This window comes from Epinephelus lanceolatus, chromosome 9, assembly GCF_041903045.1.
Source record: "Epinephelus lanceolatus isolate andai-2023 chromosome 9, ASM4190304v1, whole genome shotgun sequence".
NCBI classification, from domain to species: Eukaryota; Metazoa; Chordata; class Actinopteri; order Perciformes; family Serranidae; genus Epinephelus; species Epinephelus lanceolatus.
In genome coordinates, this window is record NC_135742.1 from 38,871,792 (window position 1) to 38,895,025 (window position 23,234).

General features: G+C 39.7%; 1 protein-coding gene across 1 annotated transcript in view; it reads right to left on the reverse strand.

Annotated features, from left to right (window-relative positions):
• The window catches only part of loxl2b (lysyl oxidase-like 2b), a 57,361-nt gene that overhangs the window by 23,813 nt on the left and 10,314 nt on the right, over nucleotides 1–23,234 (reverse strand). The window contains exons 4-5 of the mRNA XM_033619885.2: nucleotides 6,933–7,144; nucleotides 423–639 (exon numbers count right to left, since the gene is read on the reverse strand). Of these exons, the coding sequence (XP_033475776.1) occupies nucleotides 423–639; nucleotides 6,933–7,144 (429 nt within the window). The remainder of the gene's footprint in view (nucleotides 1–422; nucleotides 640–6,932; nucleotides 7,145–23,234) is intronic.

Genomic DNA, 23,234 nt, shown 5'->3' on the forward strand with positions numbered 1-23,234 from the left:
AAGATGACAATAATTCATACTGATGAGAAGTGTCCAAAGCAGCTGCAGCTCACAAAGTGACACAAAGTACCGAACGTCAGTGTTGGCTCCATGTCTAACCAAAACATCGAATGGCCCTCCCTCTGCATTAGAGCCAGAGAACTGAACTGAAACAGTGCAGTGTTTACCATTTCAGTTGACTGATACCATCTGTAGACATCACACAAAATTAATTTGCCACTAACAGAAGACAGCACATCTTACTGTTACAGTGGCTCATTACACACGGACAATTATTTTTCCAAAATGAGTGGAAGTTATTTGATCTGGAAAAGCCCAAGTCTTAATAAGTAGAATACAACAGTTAAAGTAATTATGTATTGAAAATAAAGTATTAATAGTCAGGTGTGTGTATTGTGGATTGACTTTAGAATAGACCCTACCTCCTGTCTGAAGGCCTTCCTGAATCCCGTCATTGGCGTTGGAGCAAAGTCTCTGCCGGGCACACAGCTCACCACAACAGGCAACCCTCCAGCACAGGTCTCATTGGACTTCAGTGATGAAGCCTGGCCCAGTTTACAGCTGGACAAATGGGCTTCATTGCCAGTGCAGTTCACAGAATAGTCCCAGTATGTAGGCTTTCTCCGGCGAGCAAACATCCTGGACAGATGGAGGAAAAGGAAAGGAGACCAATTAAACTTTGATCAGCTGAGAGTTGTTGTTTTTTTCAATATTGTAGATCAGACACACAGGATTTTTTTTAGATGTTTTATTCGTCTTAAATGTCCTTGATTACAAATAAAATAATAAGTATAGTTCTACAGTCTTTAAGGAGGCTTTCACATCAGAAACCCAGGCCTGTATCAAAATACACTTGACCCCAAAGTCTAGTTCGTTTGATTAGTGTGAACACTGTGTACCATGTTCAGGCACAGAAGAGGGTGGTCTCGAGTATGGTTCATGTGTACTTGTTAGGACTGGGCAATATGAAGAAAATCAAATATCACAATATTTTTGACCACATACCGTGATATTGATTTTATAACAAAATTGGAGGGGTTTACTATTGGTGCTTTCACAAAATATTTACACAGGTATCACGATATTAGGTCTCATATCACGACATCAATATAATATATATATTGCCCAGACTGCTATTAACACGGCTAGCCGTGTTGCAAAGGCATCTCTCAACACCGCCGGTCTCCTTTAAAAAATCTGCATATGCTCACAGTAGGCACCTATCTCATCCTCTGAGCTGCAAAAAAGCTCAAAAGAGCGAGATATTTCTCTCAGCAGTTGGTGGAGACCAAAAACAGAGCTAAAAAAGAGTAAATATTGGATTAATGTCTGCTGGATGTGTAAATAGGCAGTTACTTTGTACATTAGCACAACAACTTCTGAGGCCATATGTCAGTCAAGTGTGTGATGTTGATCTTGTAATGGAGTTCTGTGACCAAGTGGCAAAAAAGAGATTAAAGCACATGATGGTTTAGGTCTGTACTGTTTTCTCAATTCAGTTTAGTCTACGTTTTTATTTCAGACCAAGTACCCTGATATTTGTGAGTGTGTGAAAAAATTCTGATTTCATTAACTTGCTAACAGGCACCTCATCAGGGGACCTGCAGTTGAATTTGTGGACCTGCTGTTTGAGAAACACATGACATTTATCAAAATTTGGAGTGAAATTATTACACCTATCACAATGCTTTAACTTGGCACCATAGACAAGAGCAATGACATTAGCACATTGTATAATTAGAAGCAAAACTGAAAGGTTAGCTAACAGCTGGAGAGTTCACAGTCATCCATATGAACTTGAACAAACTGGGGTTAATGACTCTTTCAGGCCTGCTGGGGTGCTAATGTCTTTCTCTCCATTTATTAGTGAGCCCATATTATGTATTTAATGAGTCTCATTTGCAGAATGGCATATCCTGTCCTTGTGTCCCATGTCTGAGGTGTACGTGAGAAATGGGATTAGAATGGGACAGGCAGCATTTGTTTTTCATTTGGGAGCTGGCGAGAGGGACGCTGCAGACTGGAAGCTCTCCAGAACTAATGTTCTAAGCCAGTGGACTGGCTCCACTATCTCCTCAGATGAAATCTGAACACAGCCGTGATGCATATCAGTGCTGTTCACATGGAGTGATGATTGAATAAACTGGTGGTCCTGAGGCTGTGAAAGTTGACTTCTTACCAAAATCCCTTAACCTAGCTTAAAATATGATGACACACTCATACCAAAGATGTGTTTTTCAGTACCCTTGATAAACCTAAATGTCACTGTTACACTACTAACTTTCTGCTTGAAATGAATGATAATGCACATCAATGTGGGCCTTTACATACAGAGAACTTCAGCAGTTTTTACATGTCAGTGTACATTTTTTGTCAAGGCTTTTTCTACTCCTGTGCCTGTGAAAATAGTTGTATAGTGTCTTACGTGACTCTGAAGGAACTCAAATGACACCACTTGAGTCATCAAATCCATAGTGTTGCGTATGGTAGGTGTAGCAGTGTTTTGGAACTTGACCCATACTAAGGACAAGGGTGGAGCAGAGTTTTAGTTTTTTTCATCCCATTACTTTAATGTTTTGGTGGTTGGCTTGTTTGTTGTCTTACAGGGAGTAAAATTTGAGGGTGATGTCAATGTGACATCAGTTAGACATTAAAAACTCTTACATCAGACAGACATTAAATTTTAACGAGAATGAAAATCGGGTTGACAATATTTTCAATGTCTAACAATGCTGGATTTTCACATTGTGTGGACTTTAAAATTACAGCATTCTGCAGCTTCTCCATACCTTACCACTGAATGTCATTACTCTACATCGAGATGAAATTAGCATAAGATGCTTGGAAAATGGTGACTTTGGTTACTTGACAACACAACTTAAAACCAGGATATTACCAACATCATCTGCATTAGACATTGTCCTGACATTGGATTTCGGTCATTCCACGTCACATCCTAAATTCAACATAATATCAACATCATGATGTTGGTGGCCAGCTGGGGTTGATATTGATTTTGTCTCAGTCCTTATCATGTTAGCTTAGCGCAATTTGCAGCTAGCCTCCACCACAAGGGGAGGAATATGCATACCTGCCAACTCTGAGACCTCAAAAAATAGGGAGGATTTAAAAACCAAAGCAGGGGGCTGCAGTTGCCCCCCCAAAAAAATGGAGTTTCAGAATCTTTGTTTGGTGCATTCTGGTGACGTTTAAAGAATGGAAATAACAAAAGTATTGCAACAGCCTTTTTTTGTTAATTCTTTTAATGTGGTTTAGAGTTTTGGTTCAGGGCCCTGGTACTCAAGCAGAGTGCCAAGAGGAGGGAGGGGGGGCCAGGCTGTAGGCTTGTCCAGGCCAGCTGTCACCCCTGGCCCTCACCCACCTGGATCCCGAATGCCTAAGCAAGGCGGAACGGCAGGCTCATGGTCTCTTGAGGACCACTGGATACCTGCCGCAGCAGAGGAGGGCAAGCCAGGTCCAGGGAGCCAGGGAGAATTTGGACCCTTTGAGGAAACCAAATCAAATCAAAAACGGAAGTCTCCCAGGAGAAATGGGAAGGTTGGTAAGTATGGGAACATGTCTGCCTGTAACTCCAAAGTTATCTTGCTCATATGTTGTGTCTTTTGAGCTGACTTGCTAACATAAATTCAGGAATCACCTCATTGTCAGCAGTTCCAAGGTGCTAAGCTAGGGATTAAAGGTCAGTAAATCCCTCCATTTTGTAGTTTAGCTACTTTAAAAAGCACAACATCCTGTTTTCTATTTTTATGGGTGTTTAATACAGAAGTGAGAGGTGTGAGTGTGTTCACTTGTTGTTTTTAGAGGCACCATTGACAGAACTGGCTTTCAATATTAAAAGTAATTTAATTGGTTATCTAAATTGCTCCGTCTGCATTTCTTAAATCACAATTCTGACTCTTTGACTTTCTCTCTGTATTTCACAAGTGTCCCACCTTCATGGATCATCACTGTAAATAATAATAAAAATTAGTAACATAAAAACCACTTGAATAATATCCTGGGTACTATACTTGTATTTTTGTGGCATGAAACTGAAAATGTCGAACTTAATAATTATCAATAATAATTAATCATTTAATTTAAATCCAGCATTCTTCAAGTGACTGGATAAAGCTGAGCTACACAGGAGCATCAGCACAGAAGTTCACTCAGGATTATGAAGCTGCGGCAGCTCTTGGCTCTGTGTCATCGCCGTTTCAAACGACAGCCTGTAATAACACACGTTTCATGGGGCCGAAGTGGGAGCAGACTGACACGCAGATGGAAAGTTAGGGAACCGTCGTGCTCCTCTGTGGTTACCTAACGCGAAGGAAACTTCCAGCCCAGGCACAGACACTAAATTCAAGGTTAACCTTAGTGCTGGATGTTTTATGGTAGGCCTTGATTAACCTGTGGCTATTTGGCTGCAAGCTTCCTCACGTAAGCAAGATTTAGATCCCTCAGTAGTGGCTCATGCCTTATGACAGCTTTCTGGAATGCACTAATGTTGGAGATACAGGAGTCAGGTTGGCTTTAAAGGTGTAAGGGCCAGTGATGTCAAGCATTTGATCCACACATTGGAACATGTACCATTTGGGGTTATTCCAATGTATTTTAACCCTTTAACAGCAACTTTTGGTGGTAGTGTTCTTAAATCTTAAGCAATGGACTATGTGATGATTAGTTTTTACAGATTTATTACACTGTTGGGCTGCTACAAGGTATGGAGACTCCATATTTTGAAGGGTTCAGTTGTGTGTTTTGCTGTGAACTGAGCCAGGATTAATGACCACAAACTAGTTGTTTATGGGAGGTTTAGTGTTAGGTCCTGACGGCAGAACAGATGGTGGTAAAAGGTTAACAGAGTATATTCTGTAAAAAAAAACTGATTTAAGTCAGGGCCTTGATGAGCTGACAAAAAAGTTTTAGGTTTTGAGTGTCAGCTTGAGGTCGGAAAAGTAACCCACCACGGAGTCAAATTATTTCCACTACGGAACTTGACATCTCTCAGTAGAATTCAAATGTCAGGTGAAACGTTTAGTTTCAGTGAACTGACATGAGGCCCTTACAGGACAGGCTGCAAACCAAGGCTGCATTACAAAACATACCACGCAGGCAGCCACCGCTGGGTCCCAGACATCCAACCCCCGGAGCACCCAAAAGCCCCAGGTTCTTTTAGTAGTATCCTCAGTCAAAATGGAGTTCAGCAACTTTTGTTTTAGTTGATATGGTCGAAACACCCAAGTGAAAACATGCACTGGTCAGTTTTGAGATTTTGGGCAATTTTGCTTCCAAAACATGTGTATATTCAGACAAGTGTAAAGAAAATGTCCAAAATACACATTAAGGTGTTTATTTTAGTTTTCTTTGCATATTTAAACATACAATTTTAATAAAACTTGTAATTCAAAAAAAAAAAATTCATCTCATGTAAGTTATCAACAGGGGATGTCATGGAGAGATCTATTAGTTTAAATTTTGCCTGGATACAGCTTTGGAGGAGGAGCCCTGTTTATTCCTATGCAAGTTGCTCAGTGGCACACAAAGCCAAAAAAGCTCCATTTCCCCGGTACAAAATTACCCGGATCTTCTGCATCGTGGGGCCCAAAGAGCAGGCGCACCAGATATTTCCATGGGCCAAGTGGCTACCTTCTGGTTTAGCCCTCTGCTAAATTTAATGGGGATAAAATGATTTAACTGTGCGGCTCCTGTAGATTTTCGAAATGTTATCGCACTGAAAGGAACAAATCCTGATAGTGAAACAAGTGATTTCACAGGAGTTGCAACGTTCAAAAAATTGTATCCACTGATTTATGACTCTTTTGTGATGTAATCTATGGGAAGAAGTGTTTTTGGGCTCCATGGCATCACATAAGGGTCACACACTTTGGCCACTATGTCAGATTGGCTTCAAAGTCCAGTACTGCTCCTGGGGGTTTGGGGGAAACCCCCAGTCTACAGTTCCTCTCAGCTCTATGAGACATTTAAGCTTACATTTATTTAGTTATCATTTATATTTAAACACCTTTAAGCTCATCGTATGGATTTCATGGCCCTGTGACTTTACCAGTTTAGTTCAGTCTCACTGCTCTCATCAAGTTCTAATAAACCCACTGAACACTACCGTCTCAGCACCAAACAGCAGATAGATAAGGTTAGAGACAAGTTGGTGAATACAGTAGAGCATGTAGCAACTAAAGAGCTAGGCATTTTCCTCAAGAGTTGGTGGAGACCAAAAACAGAGCTAAAAGGAGGGTGAATATACTTCTATGACATTCATCTGATGGACAGAATGTCGTTTTCACATACTCTAATAAGTATTCAGTCTCTGCTTCAAGCAGGTGTTTAAACTGACACTGTTTAACCAATGACAGATACATTAATAATTACAAGTAATGTTTTACACCTGTACATTGAAAGTAAAGCCAAAACCAGACTATACTTTTATGGTTTTTACTTGTGTGGGGCTGCTACAGACGCTGGACAGTACTGTAACTGAGCAGAGGCTTGGAATAATATATTCCTCATAATCATAAAAAGTAAAGTATATTGAAGAATAAACATCAGTACTGAGTATTTCTCAACAGGTTAAAATGAGCAGCCCAAACTGGCTACTAGTTGAATTGAAAACTCTGATTTGGGTACAACCTTGGTTTTTGCATCCATGTCAGGCACAGAGGGTGACTGGATAACATGTAATTACCAATTTGAGGGTGTGGTATAGACATAGGGAAGAACAGATCAGAGCTGACAATCTGTCACCTCCCTAGACACACATTAGCCAACAAAACGCCCACTGACTCACAGCAAAATAGTGGGCCGCGCTGTTGCAAAATACCTTATAATACCATGAATTTCTGTGAATCCAATCCTAAACCCTCCTCTGCTCTTTGAATTACCCAGGACCACACATACAGTAGCGGAATACTCACTTGTAAACTCTGGCATTGTACTTCCTCTCCCCGGGGAAGCCAAACATGCCACAGATGACTCTGCCATTAAGCTGGGTCCACTCTGCGTTACAAATCTGCTTCCATTTACCGCCATCCTTGACCTCCACATAGCCCTCTGTTACAGGGATCCGCTTTCGGTACGATGACAGGATGGCTCGTATACGCACGTCCTCCACTTGAATGTCAAGGCTCTGAAAAAAATGAGAATGTACACTAATGTCAAGAAACACAATGTAGAACTCAATTTTTCTACCAACAAATTCTGCCTGTTTATCTGACTGACATGTCATTTGTCACAGAAACTATGTGCATGTGTTTATATGTAATTCACCTCCCAACATGTATTTGTTCCATTTCTGTATAGCTGATGAACTATGTTCATCTGAGAAATATATTAGATTTGCACAAGGGCCATGAAGAGTCCTGGGTTTTCATTTTCTGGCTTGGAGGACCTCTGCATTCTGATGCAATTTGAACAGGCTATACATCCTAAGAGAAGCAGCATTTCCTGTGTTACATAACATACAATCTAAGACCCTGAGCCCCAAGTTGAGACTGCAACCACTGCCGCTCAGCTTTGTGTGCACTGCTTGTAAATCTTCTCCAGATTGCTCAAACATTTTTACAGCAAATCACCTTCTTAAAGCTTAACACCATGACCGGCTGCCCTGCAACTGTTTTTGGCTAAAGTATCAAAGGGTTTCCACGGTAACACGTACAACACATTTTAGTGTGTCACTGGAAAACATCTGTGAGTAAAGGAAAAATGCACAAAAACAGCATTGTGAGTACACGTGCTGCACGAGGCAATTAAGAGACTGCCTTTTTTTTCTTCCAGACGCCTTCTACGACATCATCAACCACAGACTTGAGCAGTACAGGCCCTGGACAGTCCCATACTATTGAGACAGAACACCAGAGGTTATTTTGTGTTGGTGTCCTTAAAGGTTTTACTTTCACTAGACCTGTTGCTCGACAAAGAGTAACCCAGAATTCAACAGGGTTCATTTGTGTTTTTTTTTTTTTTTTTTAAATTTTTAAATTAACAATCGATCAAATTAATACATTTAATGTGAGTGAGGAGTGACTTGTATTGACATACCTGCAGACAATTCTGCAGTTCCTCTTTCTTCTGTTGGGATTTTAAGCATCTTTTAGCTGGGTGTTTTGTTTTGTTTTTCTATGGCACACAACTTTGTTGCTGGGTTCGCTGTTGCTGCTGTGAATATTCCTGTTCCTTGCACCAAAAAGTGTATGTTTCCAGCATAACAGCTCTAATAACCTCTACCTTTCCAAACAAGCCTGTCATGGTAATTAGCAAAAAGTGTAGAGGTCCTGTCCATATATCGTACAACAGGGCTATTCAGCTATATAGTTCAGGGGGCACATTTTCTGAGTCCACAGTTGGTGATTGCTGGAACAGTGGATTAACTAACTAAATGACTAAGAAGACTAATTAAGACAGTTTTGGTGAGTTTTACTTTGTTTCTGTTGAGTTTGAATGAATTGTGTTTTGGGATGAGTTAACAAGGCAGTTAAGCTAGTTTTCAACCCTGTTTTGACCAAACACTCTTGGTATGTTACCTTTGGAACAAAAACTAACGCTTCAGACCAAGTACCTAGACCCTAGGTCCGTTTGGCATTTCCATCACAAACAGTACTCTTAAATGTGGGCGGGGCTGTTGTCACTCACTGCTCCGTCCAGCACTCACTCTATTTCCTCATCACCAGTGACACAGATGGAAGTCTGCACCCCGTTTATCGTCCACGGAACGGGGTTGCACACAGACATTTTCAGAACAAAACAGAGCAGGCTGGATGAGAGTCTCTCTCGATGGGATATTTAAAAGTAGCAGGTTTGTGCATTTAATTTTTCTCAGGCAAGCCCAGGGGTTTAGGGTTGCCGAAGCCCCCAGGTACAACGCTTTGTGATGCTTTTTTCTTCTCCAAGTAAGGATTAGAATATATGCAGTTCACATAATCTGGCTGAAATTAATATATATTTTTAAATGCTTGAAGATACACTTATTTCTAAAAGTATATGTCATCCAAGAGAGACAATAAAAACTAATGGAATGGTCAAATTTGTAACATATTGTTATTTAGTAAGACTGAAAAAGCTGGCAGAACTTAAGGAACTCGCCAAAACCATTGTACAAAATCTTCTGCCATCCACCACCTCCACTACACATGACAGGGCTGGAGGTCACAGTTTTTGCAAACTGCAAAACAGTCTACATTCATTACATTTAATGTAACCTTTACATATCTACATTTTAAAAATTCAACACAGTAACATGTGTACGGCCTTTAGCGTTTCAGCTGCTACAAGTCCACAATTGAAAAAAAAAAGAAAAACAGTGGTGGCTTACAGTTAATTACAAGCACGTGCTTAGGTGTTGGTATGGAGCCTTGTGTCACTCAACATGGTCCATGGTCACATGGGCCCCTGTCTCACCTAGTGGTGCACATGGCTGCAGCGTTGGCATAAAATGTTTATTATTAATCTAATTATTCCAGATATACATGGATGATTTTGGTTTCGATGTTTCATTCAGTATATTTCTCAATTCAACAGTTTTCCAACTTGGCTTGAAATCTTAAAAGACCAATTAAATATGAAGTGTTTATCAGTGTAATCATGAAGAGAGTCCTCTGAGCATCTAAGCAAAACTCAGTCAGTGGCCTGTTAGCTCTGAGCCTTTCCTCTCAGACTTTTTTTCAGGGATTAAATAAACATTTTCCTCTCCAGTAGACCAAACCCACATTCTTGTGCTACGTGACAGTGCAGGCTGAGGGGAGGGAGTTCAGCCTGGCTGGGGGGGGAATAGGTTGCTTTACTCAACAGATGGGCCAGTACACTCCCTCTCGTATACAGCCAAGAAGAACCTAGACATCAAAAAATGAGAAAGCAGGGTTTTCTAAATTGGCATTTGCCTTGAGGGAAGGGCAGAGGCCACCAAAGTGAAAGGTACAAATCAGCAGTCTTTCTACCCTCTGCTATTTTCTCCCAGAGATAACCACATTAATCATTTTGGTCAGAGCCAACGAGCTCTGGACTGCAGAGGATATAAAACTGTATAAAGACTGAAATCATGGAACATGATAATGACTGGAAATGTGGTGATGATGACCTTGTCTGGATTTAGTGGATATACAGTACATGACTCGGTGGTAGACGTGCAAAAGAACAAGTCTGAGCCGAACATTGAGAGTTGGGTTAGTGCAGACTGACTAAACATCAAACCCAAAAGGACAAAGAGGTGCTGACAAACATTCCTGTGGGCATGTTGGTGCTGAAATATCAAGATTGAATATCTGATAAACAGAAACAAAATACTCTATCCTCTACCTAGAACAGATTGATCCTAAACCTTGGTGAGATAAACAACATCTACGCCAAACCTTTATCTGTGTATATAGAGAACTTATATAAGATAAGCTACTTAGTTTATCTCAGGACCCAACTGGTTGCCCCCCTTCCCCTTCTGTTTAGAGTTCAGACTGTCCTCACATGGACAAAAAAGAAGTGATTTCTAACATGTGAGTCTTGTTTCGGCACACTCTGTGGAAGGCGGCCTTTCCTGAGTCTTTGCTTGTCCAGGAGAAAAAGTGGCACAGATGGAAAAGTCATTAGTGGGATGAGCTGTACAGGAGAGGTGAAGAGGCCTCAATCTGTTCCAGCTCAGCTGATTCACAGAGGCTTCAAGGTTGTGATAGATGTTTTTCTGTTTCATATGCTCCTTTATTACTTTAAGACTTAATTCCTTGTTTTGGAATATCACTACACTCTGGTCATGTAATTAAAGGCGAAGGGTCATTTGGGGGCAAGTGGGGCAATGCCTGACCTGCTAGCAGCAGACACAAATGTGTTTTCTGTGGTATTGAGTAACTTGTCGGTGAAGATTCTCAGTCATCCAGGTCATGGTAATCTTAAGTGCTAATATCGTAGGCAACTGGACTTGCTTGCATTTCTTGAAGACATTTCACCTCTCATCCAAGAAGTTTCTTCAGTTCTAAATGACTGGTACGAAGTTGCAGGCTATAAACCCTGTGTGGGTGGGAACCCTTGCAGAGTCATAGGGGTCAAGTAAGCTCTTAGACTTAAACACAAGCAAGTCCAGTTGCCTACAATATTAGCACTTAGGATATTGAGTAACTTATGAATAAAAGGATCCTTGGGGTATTTAACACTATTCTATGAGCTAAGATCAGTGGCTGTATAGAACTGTTTTAAAATGATGTTTTAACTGCACTTGGCCCCACGTTCACACTGGCAAGTACCCTGTGTGTTGGGAAAACAACAAAACGCATGCCCAAAGCCCTTGGTAATAAAAAAACGGATGGCACAAATTTGATGTCAAGTGGGGCTGATTGTTTCCCTGCTGCAAACTGATTGGCTATTTGCCAAGTACTGTCATTGTCATTTGTTTGTAGTTGGCAGAAGTTAGCACTTCTTTTAAAGAAAATGTTACGCCAGTCACCATGAACAATTTGAATTATCCACCACAGCACAAATACCAAAGTCTGCTTTTTGAATAAAAACTTAAAATAATACTAAAATGATAATTCAGCTTTTTTGAAGCAGGGTTTTATGAGGTACCTATTCATAGTCAATGTATTACCTGCAGTAGATGGTGATCAGCATGGCCCAGTTTAGAGAAGCAGGCTGGAGTCGGACACTGAAGCTAAACAACTGTTGTGGATGGGGTCCACTATAAATCATATTTTACCCCCCTAAAAAAAAGTCCCACCTAACACAATCAATATCAGTTTAAGTGTATGCTATATTGAGTATTTTCCTATTTTATTTTGAGTATCTTCACTGCTCTACCTCGCCATCCGACAGCAATGTCCAACAGAGATCTATACCAATCTCTTCAAAGCCAGACTTTATTGAGAAAAACAGTGATTCAACATCCCTGAACACACGAACTGCTGGTCTACCTGCCTGGATCAGTTACTCTGTGTTACTGTGTGACTTTGGTCAACCAGCAGCTTCTGTGTTCAGCGTGCCAAAATGACATTTAATCAATGGAGTCTAGTGACTTTAAAGAGAGCATACATGTGGAAGTGAAGCCGTTAATGGCTTCCCCTGTTAGAACCAAGTGTCTGACAGAAAGAAAAAACAATGAAAATATTTTGAATATAGCATACACTTAATCCCTTATAGATGTTTTTAGGTGGGACTTTTTCTAGGTAGCTAAAATACGTTTTATTGAGGATCCCATTTGTAACAGTACATCGCTTAGCTTCCGTCTCACACTCTCTCCTTCTCCAAACTGGGGGAGTGCTGAAAGCTATCTACTGGAGGTAATACACTGACTATGAATATATGTACCTCATACTGCCCCACTTAAAGAAATTGCTAGTATATAAGTAATTGCAGATTTAATTTATCTAGAGTTGTTCTCCAGGACAAAAAAGCTAACTGCTAGCTTTTCAGACAAGAAACCTTTTTGCTTCCCATGTGTGTTATTCAGACAGGTTGTGATCTGGTCAAAAAAAGGATTTCAGGATCTCCACCAGCACCTTTTGAGAGGTTTACCAAATGTGAAAGTAGCAGAACATTAAGGTAAATCTGGGCTTGCTCAGCACAGTAAATATACATACTGTAGCTCCCAAATTGACTGCCCATCGCACATGGATATCAATTTTGAATGTTATGACAAAAGTAGTTGTAGCACTAGTTACACTTAATGCATGTTCACTGTTTGACAAACTGTGGGCAGAGCAAGCTGAAGAACTTAAGTGTTAGCTTACAAAGTTGTTCGCTAACGTGTCTATTTATAGAATAAAATATTAAACAGCAGCTTCGATATACCTTGCAGGTTTTTTTTCCGTTTATTTTTTTAAAGACTAATGCAGCTTTTAAGAGGAGAACGGCATAATCTTTATCTGTGGATATTAAATAACTACACTGCAGTGATCAGAAGATGGCAGCTTAAGACATTTAGGGGAATCAGATGAGATTATTTGTCAGTGAATGCAATACACTGAAATCACACAGAAAAGAGTCTCAGCATCCAGACTTTGCTTGACCAAAACATGACTTGTGACTACAACAGGCATTTACTGAAATGATTTAATGCCAGCTTGTTTAAAGACCACAAGACATAAGAAAACCACAGCTGGGGATCAAGCTATGAATCACATGAAAGCAGGAGAGTTACCGCTATTTCTTAGGACTGTTACAGACAGAGGTAATCCTTGAACAAAGAGTGTAAACAAATGAATAATCAATATTGTTAAGTTGACAAACCTACACAATAATCATAACCTTATTCTCTCCCTGCAAATATACATGAAAACCCTTACAATAGTTTTTAATAAAATCAGATACTATTTGTTCATATTACCATGACCAATTATGGAAGTTTTGGGGAATAACTTGCTCCATATACTGTATATCAATAATTTACTTTAACTAACATAACGTAACATAATAGCCAAATACGCAGCAGGAAGGCCCTATGTTGGGTGGACCATCTGTTCATGTGGAACACAAGAGCAGCAGGGAGGGCAGGTGGTCAGAGAGACCATCCCTAAATGTGCTGCCCACTGGGTAACTTATCTGTTATGGACAAAAAAATATATACCAAGTTACTTAATTCCCCTATAAAGAAGACTATCTGTGTCTGTTTTTCCAGATGATTTAAGCTGCACTTTCAAAACAGGCTGCCAGTGTCATAAGTGTATCTAAACTTTTGCTGAACAGTGGCAACTATAGCCAAATGTGAAAAATCACCAGATAACAGCTTGTGAATATTCCTTCATTTTACTGATTGATTGATTGACTGACTGATTGATTCTGGTCTTTTAATGGTCTTTCAGAGTACTGGTCAAGACAGCGTAAAAAACACTTTCAGATATGTTTCCAAGGTAATGACATTTTGCAGCTCATTCCATGCCCAGGGTGCATTCAAAGGGGACAGTTAAAAGAATCTAATTTGTAGATCTTGTGCTAGTTTCAAGCATGAAAGGATAAAGTCAGCCATTCAGTCTGTCTTTTTATTATATCTGTGTGTGTTTTTACAGATACGTACTTATTATACTACTTTGTGCTTTCTCTACTGTTGCTTGCTGTTTGCCCTATCCCTTTGCTGCTGTAATGTTGCAAATTTCCTAGCTGTGGGACAAATAAAGGATTACCACAGTGTATTGTATCATATCATATCGCATCATGTCCTGTCGTATTGCATCGTATCGTATCGCATCGTATCATATCGTATCATATCGTATCGTAGATTATCCTCTGGTATAGAGAGGACCAGCCTAAACATTCATATAAAAAGCAATGACAAGTGTGTGAGATTCTCTCATGTAAAATGCTGTAAAGACATCACAATTAGGTGACCAGTCTGAGGCCCTGTCTGTACAGATATTTTTTGAAAATTACATCATATGCTGTAAAGCCCTGTGAGGCAAATTGTGATTTGTGATATTGGACTTTATAAATAAAATTGATTGATTGATTGATTGATTGATTGAAAATTCTGATTTCCTCTACTTTTTAGCCTTTTGTCCACATGCAACAGAGTTGTAGGTCACTAAAACGTAGATTTTTTTTCACAACTTTGCTTAGCCTACTGTGTATCTGTGTGGAAATGTAAAACAGAGCATTTGGGAAACAATGGCAATCATGCATGTCCATTGTTGCTTGTTGAAATGAGCATGCGCCACAAACAATTACAGCAGTAGTGGAATACCTGTTGTCTTTAGGCTCTGTTAGCACTGCTTGGTGCATTGCTGCACCGTTTCACAAACAAATGGAGGCATCTGTTGTGCCTGTTGTTATTTGCTCCACCTCAGCGTCTGCGGTTTGAAGTCCACCAGAAACACATTTGAACAGGCCAGAGGATGGTGTGTGAGCCATATGACACTGCTTTCTCTCTCCCAACCCTGGTAGTGCACACTGTGGCATCACTAAGCTAGCCAGTGGGAACAAAAATAATAATAGTTTGCTGCTAAAATATTTCCAATTGTTATATATTGGAATTTCTCAATTGTGGGATCAATAAAGGTGTATCTTATCTTATATTGCACCTTCAAAATTGCAAGATAAGGCATTTGGTCTTGGCGGAGGTCTGCACTCTCTGAGCGCCCTTCTAGTCTAGCTTATGGATGTAACTTTTTATTTGTAAGAGTAAGAAAGTGTTATATCACCTTTAAAAAACTATACAACTCTAAATAAGCATTGAATAATAATGTTTTAAAGGATAAAGTCAGACTTAGAAATGATTACTCTGAAAGTCTGACTTTATCCTTTAAAACATTATTATTCAATGCTTATTTAGAGTTGTATAGTTTTTTAAAGGTGATATAACACTTTCTTACTCTTACAAATAAAAAGTTACATCCATAAGCTAGACTAGAAGGGCGCTCAGAGAGTGCAGACCTCCGCCAAGACCAAATGCCTTATCTTGCAATTTTGAAGGTGCAGTATAAGATAAGATACACCTTTATTGATCCCACAATTGAGAAATTCCAATATATAACAATTGGAAATATTTTAGCAGCAAACTATTATTATTTTTGTTCCCACTGGCTAGCTTAGTGATGCCACAGTGTGCACTACCAGGGTAATCATTTCTCTTCTCCATATTTGCCATCAATGATGCCCTCCCAGCAGATGGGGGGGCATCAGTCACTGCTTCTGCAGTCTGGGTTCAAAAAATCATTTCGACCAAAGTTAGTTTCTTTGGTACTAAATGAAGTAAGACTATATGTACTCCTTAGTTTATCAAAGCCAAAGAATCTTATTGCCCTGGACTGACCATCAACGGGAACAGTTTGGTTGCAACAATATTCAACAGAATATTCTTTTGAATCACTATTTATGCTTTTTCTCAGCTGGAATAATAACATGTTCACATCAGGAACCTGTTACCATACCATTTCCATTGTTCTCATGCTTTTGTTTTGCAAAAGGTTCAAAATGGCAACCCTCAGGGAAGGTTCCCTCTACTGGATGAGGGTAAGTCTCTGAAAATAAGAGGCTGGCGAAAGACCAAAGGCCCATCAACAATCAGCAGTCTTAGTCATTTCTTTTTCACTCCTAACAAGTCACTTAGGATATAAACCACAGCTCATCCTCTAAAATAGAAAATACAAATATCTTCCATAGTTATGAACTATTGCTTCAGTTACCGTACACTGCCCACGGTCATCTGTGACTACTGGAATTGGAGTGAACCAGGAATATGCTTTAGTTTTAAGTTACATAGTACACAACTCCTCTACAGTCCACAGTGGAGTAAAGACTGCATCTGCCAGAAAAAACAAAGTGCAAGGAACTTCGGAACATATGGTTCCAATAGAGGTCTTCAACAAGTCTCTGTGCCAGCAGAAATCACCTCACATCCACAGCAAAATACCAAGACACTGGCTTCACATGCAGTGTGGTATTCAGCTGCACACCTCTCTCTGAGAATTCTTACGAGGTGCAGCTTTTTTCAGGTATGTGTGCTGTCAACAAGTCCCTATCTGGACTTCAAGCAAAGAAAACATGTCTATAATTAATGCCCAGTCTTTCCTGAGAGATGATTATTCCACCAGCTGCAAAACAAATTGAAGATTATGTGTTTTTGAATATAGTGTTTACCGAATGCACCGAATGCTGTGTCGCAGTGTGCAGTTCCTCCTTTACAATCCATTAAAAGAGCTTTTGTTAACAAACTGAAAGCAGATGTTTCACAAAGGCGTGACAAACCCCGAACTGGAGCGTAAATTACAAAGACAATGATTGAATGGAAATTAACTGCTTTTATATGGCATTAAAGCTGAAGTGACAATAAAACGTGGAAAATAAAGACACACTTGGGAGTGATTTCAGCACAGAAGGATCTGGCTGGTATGACTGCTAGTCTCACTTTGTATTTCGAAATAAAAGTTCTTAAGATTGTTGTCTGCTGACGACAAAGTAAATCATTATTAGAGCTGACAAAATCTGCAGTGTGACAAACCTCCATAAACAACAGCAGTTTAGATAGATGTACTCAGAAATGAATTGACACTCCTGCTGTGTTTTTCCAGTTTGCTCCTCTGCACTGTATCTACAGGTTTCGTTGGATATGCCATATGTGAAAGGTTTTCTGTTGGTGCGGAGCGAGCCAGAACACAAAACCTTTGTGCGCACACAGTTGGCGTTGAGCTATATAAAAACAGGGTTCGATATGCTAAAAAAAAAAACCTGCATACACAAAGAGCACTTGTTTGCAATGTTACAGTGGTTGCATTTGTTCTTTAAATGTAAATTGCAAAAAAACAAAGATCATAAGAGGAAGCAGTCTGGATCTTTCTTTAGACCTATCCATTGAGGTTTATGTTCCAAGAGCTCAACTTGAAATGTGTTCTGAGTCTACAGCCTTGTTATTGGCTCTGTGAGGCTGTACTTGGCTACAAAGGCGCTTTGAGTAAAATGATGCACACTGACACTAACAGAAAATTTTCAGGTATGATGTTTATCATGTTCATTGTCTTAGTTTTAGCTTGTTAGCATGGTAGCATTTCCTAATTAACAGTGCAGGGATTCCGTTTTCTTTGCAGGCCAACCTGAAAGTTAGCATTGCCTTGGTTCCCTCTACAAAAAGCCAACAGTGTTTTTCCATTGGATTTTGGATTATTACAGAAAAGCTATGTGGCAAACACATGTTTATGATACTTACACGTTTTGTTCAGCAAGATAATCTTCACAAATGATCACCACTTTTATGATTTAAGGTGTAAATGCAATTGCCAGGAGGACAAAGCTAACATTAGGCTACAAACGAACTACATCACAGTCACTTCAATGTCGCCACCATAATCAGGCTGTAAAGCTGTGCTCAGCATGACGATGCTCTGTAGTCTCATTTAGCCACTTGTTAGCAAACAAATTTCTTAAGACAGGTGAAAGCTTTAAAATACACAAGTGGGCTATCTTCTAGGGTTGAGATTGTTATGGCATGATAACCGTCTCAGAAAATATCGCGGTATTACGGCATCATGGTAATAAGGAATTTATCTTATTATTGTTGAACAAACATTGTATCACTATAATTAAAACAATTTTGTTAATGGAAATATGTGTAAAAACTCTCCCCATTGAAAATAACTAAAATAAAGGGGAGATTCAACGTCCAGTTTCATTTTTTTTGTTCAGTATCATAGATAAGCAAATGAACAAGGTATGTTAACGGTCAACTTAGATATCACAGTATACCGGTTTATCGCTGCAACCTTAGTATTTACTAATGTATTATATTTTCTACAACAACACATGACTATCTTTTAAACTTGTGTCAACCACAGAGCCTATTTCAAGCTTTTATGCTCACTAATTTTCGCATTTTAGGACTCATTCCTGCACCACTCCATAAACCAAAGTATTGGACAAATTTAAATTTTGACTTAATGTATGTCCATCCATCCATTATCATAACCGCTTATCCTCTTGAGGGTTGTGGGGGGGCTGGAGCCTATCCCAGCTGACATCGGCCGAGAGGCAGGGTACAACCTGGACAGGTCGCCAGACTATCACAGGGCTGACACATAGAGGCAGACAACCATTCACACTCACATTCACACCTATGGAAAAGTTAGAGTCACCAACTAACCTAACCCCAATCTGCATGTCTTTGGACTGTGGGAGGAAGCCGGAGTACCCAGAGAAAACCCACGCTGACACAGGGAGAACATCAACATCATATATGTGCAAAATAAAAAATAATGGATCACATAACTTATTACAATTCTTTCTGATTGGACGGCAATCCATCCAACAGTTCACGAAATATTACAGTCAAAACTACAAATGTCCATTTCATGGAAGAAAAAGTAAAGTCATTAGGAATCATCCTCTGAGGAACATGAATGTCTTTACAAAAGAAATAATGCAATCCATCTTATAGTCGTTGAAATATTTCGGTCAGGACCAAAGTAGTGGACCAGCTGACTGACCAACTAACTGATATTAGCATTCCTACAGCCACACTATCCTAGCAGCTAAAAAAGCATTTCACTCAAGGTCCACTTGTTAGCTTTTTGCCAAAACCTATAACCATTGGCAGATGGAGTTTTCTGATCTTTTGGTTTGTCTGGTCTTCATGATGACCATGTGAAATGTTTGAAAGCTCCCCAAAAAGTGAGTGGACCTTGAGTTTTGTCAAAATCCTATTCCCAAGGTCAAGAATAAACTTTGATGCTTAAACTTTAAGCCAACGAGGATGAAAAGTCCTGAAAGTGCAGCTACTGAGCTCATATATCAACAGATCCATCTCCACGAGAACTCCATTCAATGATGAAGCTCATGTGGCCTGGTTGAAAGCTCTGTAAAATGCTTGTCCTGGACCTTGAGTTGAGAATGTTTTGTCAAACTACTATTTCCGAGGCCAGGAAGGAACTTTGATGCTTAGTTTAAGCTGTATACACTAGTCGTATAACAAGTGTATTTTTCTGTCAGCACATGTGACACATGTTACACATTGTGATGGAGAAAAGAAGAAGAACAGCTGTGGATAAAAGCCAAAGAAAAGAAAAAAAAACACCAGACAAATGACAACACTGCATTCCTCTTTAACAACACAGACGATTAAACGTGACAAATGTGTTCTGCACATGACGAGAAAAACATCAAACAGTCTCAAATATCAGTCTAATCAAAAACATACTTCCTGTGACACTGATACATGTTTGTCAGCATTGAAGAAGAGATTGGACATTTCTTACTTTAACATAAAAGAATTACATTGTCTGTGAAAGCAAGCTCTGCCCTGAGTGAGATCCTCCACTCACACTTATTGCAGATGGAACACTTCATTTTCCAGAGTCTCCAGAGGCTAAACATCCGCCTGTGTTGCACTGTGGGAATGTGATGCCTCAGGCAGAAAGCTTTTACAGAGCTGCAGAAACATCTAACAGCTACGTGAAAAATACTTAAATAGTTAAAACCATTTTAAGACTGTGACACAAAGGGCAACCATGTATCTATCCACACTCATAGTCCAAATGTGCTGAGGGGCTGAAGAGGCAATTTATTGTGCCCTACCACAACATGGTTGGAGATTTACAGGGAGGAGAGTGGGAGATTTGACCTTAAGGCCTCCGAGGGAAAAAATGACTAAAGAGAGGAAAATGGGAGTTGTAAACTCTGCTTGGGGTGACTTCATGGCTGCTTGTAATCTACTTAAGAAGGGGGAGAGCAGCAGAGAAGGAGGAAGGAGGGAGAATGAGAGAAAAGCTGCAGTAAAAAAAAGGAGTAAAGATGGAAATGCAAATAGTGAAGAGAGCTTTGGTTCTATTAGTCTCCACAGCCAGATTTCATTGTGTTCTAGCATGACACCCACAGAAGATTTGTCAGAACAAGGAAGGAGACTATCAGAAGAAGATTGAGCAAGGCAGCATGGGAAGTTGCCTATGGGCATCTGCTATCGCTAAGATCTTTTCCCACTACCCACATTTTTCATCATGAGCTAAGATTATGCTAGCTCTCAGTGAAGGTTTTTCATTAATTCAAGATGAAGAAGGGCATAGGTTTTGTTTTTACTGTTTGCAGTGTAGGGGATAGGACTCCAGTCGTTTATATACATTTATATTAAAGGGATACTTCACCTCCCAAATGACCATTTTTGTATCAATTACTCACCCCTTGTTATATTGAATTTGTGAAGAAAGCTTTGTTTTTATCGCATGCTTTCACAGTGAACAAAGAATTGAAAAAAATTGTGATGAATTGAAGTCATAGGGGTCCACGTTTTAAAACAGCAAAACTATATCACTTATCCAGTCATTTGCTCGGTACAAACACAGAGCTCTTTCTATTGGAGAACTGAATGGGAAGTGAATCTCGTCTGTGCTCTATTCAAAGCCTGACTCCATTAACATAAACGCTAACTTAACCTTGCTGAACATGGGAACTTGTGGTCAACCTTTGCCTCGATCAGTTAGTTAGTTTGCTATTGTGAGACTTTGGTGGATCTGAACTAACATTTTAAAACAACAAAAGTCAAACAATAATACATCAAACTAGCTGTGTGAGGCAGTGGCAGACCAGCAGCTCCTGTGATGAGTGAGGTAAAATACATGTTTTTCTCAATAGAGTCTGGCTTTGAAGAGAGCATAGATTAAGTTTCACTCTCCATGCAGTTACCCGTTGTAAAGGGCAGTCTGTTTGGGAAGTACTAACCAAACGACTGTATAAATGACACTTGGATTATTCTGCGCAAGTTCTGTGAGAGTTTTGTTTACGGATGTCTTGATATTGTTTTGCTGCTGTTAAACATAGTCCTGTATGACTTCAATTCTGGTCATTGTGCCTTCCATAACTGTGGACTAAATTTCTGTAGTACTGATGCACCAGTCCTGAAATTTATATAAATACACTTTTAAAAATTTGAGAATGCAATACTTTAGCAATAAATCGCAGTGTAAAATAAAACAATTCAATAATATAGACAGCTTTGGCTCTAATAATATGGCTATGAGTGCACAGTAAAGGTCACTCTTATCTCATCTACAGGGCTGCAACTGACAATTATTTACATTATCAATTAATCTGCTGATTATTTTCTAAGTTAATCAATGCATGTCAATTATATGTAAGAAATGAAGAATGTAAATGTAAGAAAATAATAGTGATAGTTTGCTATTTCCCACTGCTCAAGGAAATAACATGTCACAACACTTCAAACCCTAAATACATTCAGTTAATTGTGATCTATTATTATGACTAATTAGGACAAAGATAAGCAGATGTTTGAAAGATTATTTGATTATCAAAATAGTTGATGAATTATGTTACCTGGGCAATAAGAGGACACTGCTTAGAGAAAATAGTTTTACAACGTGAGTAGAAGACTCGTTTAGAAGCAAATCCCTGCTGGACACTGCAATGGACGTGATGGACGTGATAGACGTGATGCAAATGACAAATGAGAGATCCTTTCCATATTGCGTTTGACTTAAGAATCCAACATTATCACATTACAGGGCATAATGCCCAATGGATTTTTTTTTTTTTCTAGATCTGATTTTTATGCTTAGACTGTTCACTTTAAGGTTTGAAGTGACCCGTATCTGACATCAGTGTGTACAGACCTCTGCTCTGAAATGCAATTTCTTGCATTCTGGTGATTTTCTATGCAATTCAAAGTGTAAATGTCTTAAATTTTAATCAAAATAAAAGTCCTCTGCTACTTTCATGTTTTTATTGGGGGAAACAAATGCACATGTTCTAAATATTAAGGAAGACACGTCCTCTGTGTCCTCACATGTTGTGGATGAAAGTGAGAAGACGAAGGAAAGCAAAAGCCATAGCTTTAGCTCTCTTAGCAGCTACTGTTGATAGTTCTGTGGAGAGAGAGGTGTGGGTGTGGGAGGAGTCAGGAGTGGCGGGGCCGGATGGTGGAGGGTTTCACAGAGGAACCGTTCCTCTAAAACCTTAACTATGTCCAGGGCCACATTCCATAATCTTTGTCAGCACGTCGAAGCAAGGCTGTCACAGCAGACTCAAAAATGGTGGCAAGACCTCCCGGTCAGAAAGTGTCTAGCAGTCGGGCTCTGTGGGCTGGTAACTGGGGCAGCCTACCGCAGCAGCAAGTACGGCTATGGCAGCCCTCTATAGTTTTAGCAGAACGCTCCACCACTGTATGGTGAGTGATTTGCACCTGCGCAATGAGGTATGGCTGTATAGGAAAAACACACATGAATTCTTATACGACTGCTCTCACAGTGATTGCATAGCCGGTGATCCGATCAGATTTAGGATCTTATATGAAAGTGGCCCAGATCTCATTGGAAAAAATCAGATCGGTGTTGGATTTGGCCACATTTGCTTGTAATGTGAACATAGCCATTATAACCCATTTTCAAAAGCTTTTGATGACTTATAATTGAGGACAGTTGGCTACAACGATTACAATCCTCAGCCCTAATTACATCTCTCCAGCTTTCCTTCACTGTTGACAGACATTTCTATAATGCTCCATTATGTAGCCAGTCTCCACATCAGTTAACATTTCCACATAAAGTCAAACGGCTAAGAATATTCCTCTCTCACTGGTTGTTCCTCAGATGTTTCTAACTGCTGTTTTTGTCCCTCTCCGAGTGTTGAGTTGAATAACTCAGGTTGAGAAATCTAACTGCAACACTGTTCATATAATTTGGATAAATGGGACAGCCTGTTAGACCAGCAGGGAAACGGGCACTGCCAAACATCACATTTCATAAGCGCTGGAATTTCTTCATGTTTAAATTGGTTTGAAATGGAATGTAATGCATGCAATGATCACAGGTCAGACCTCA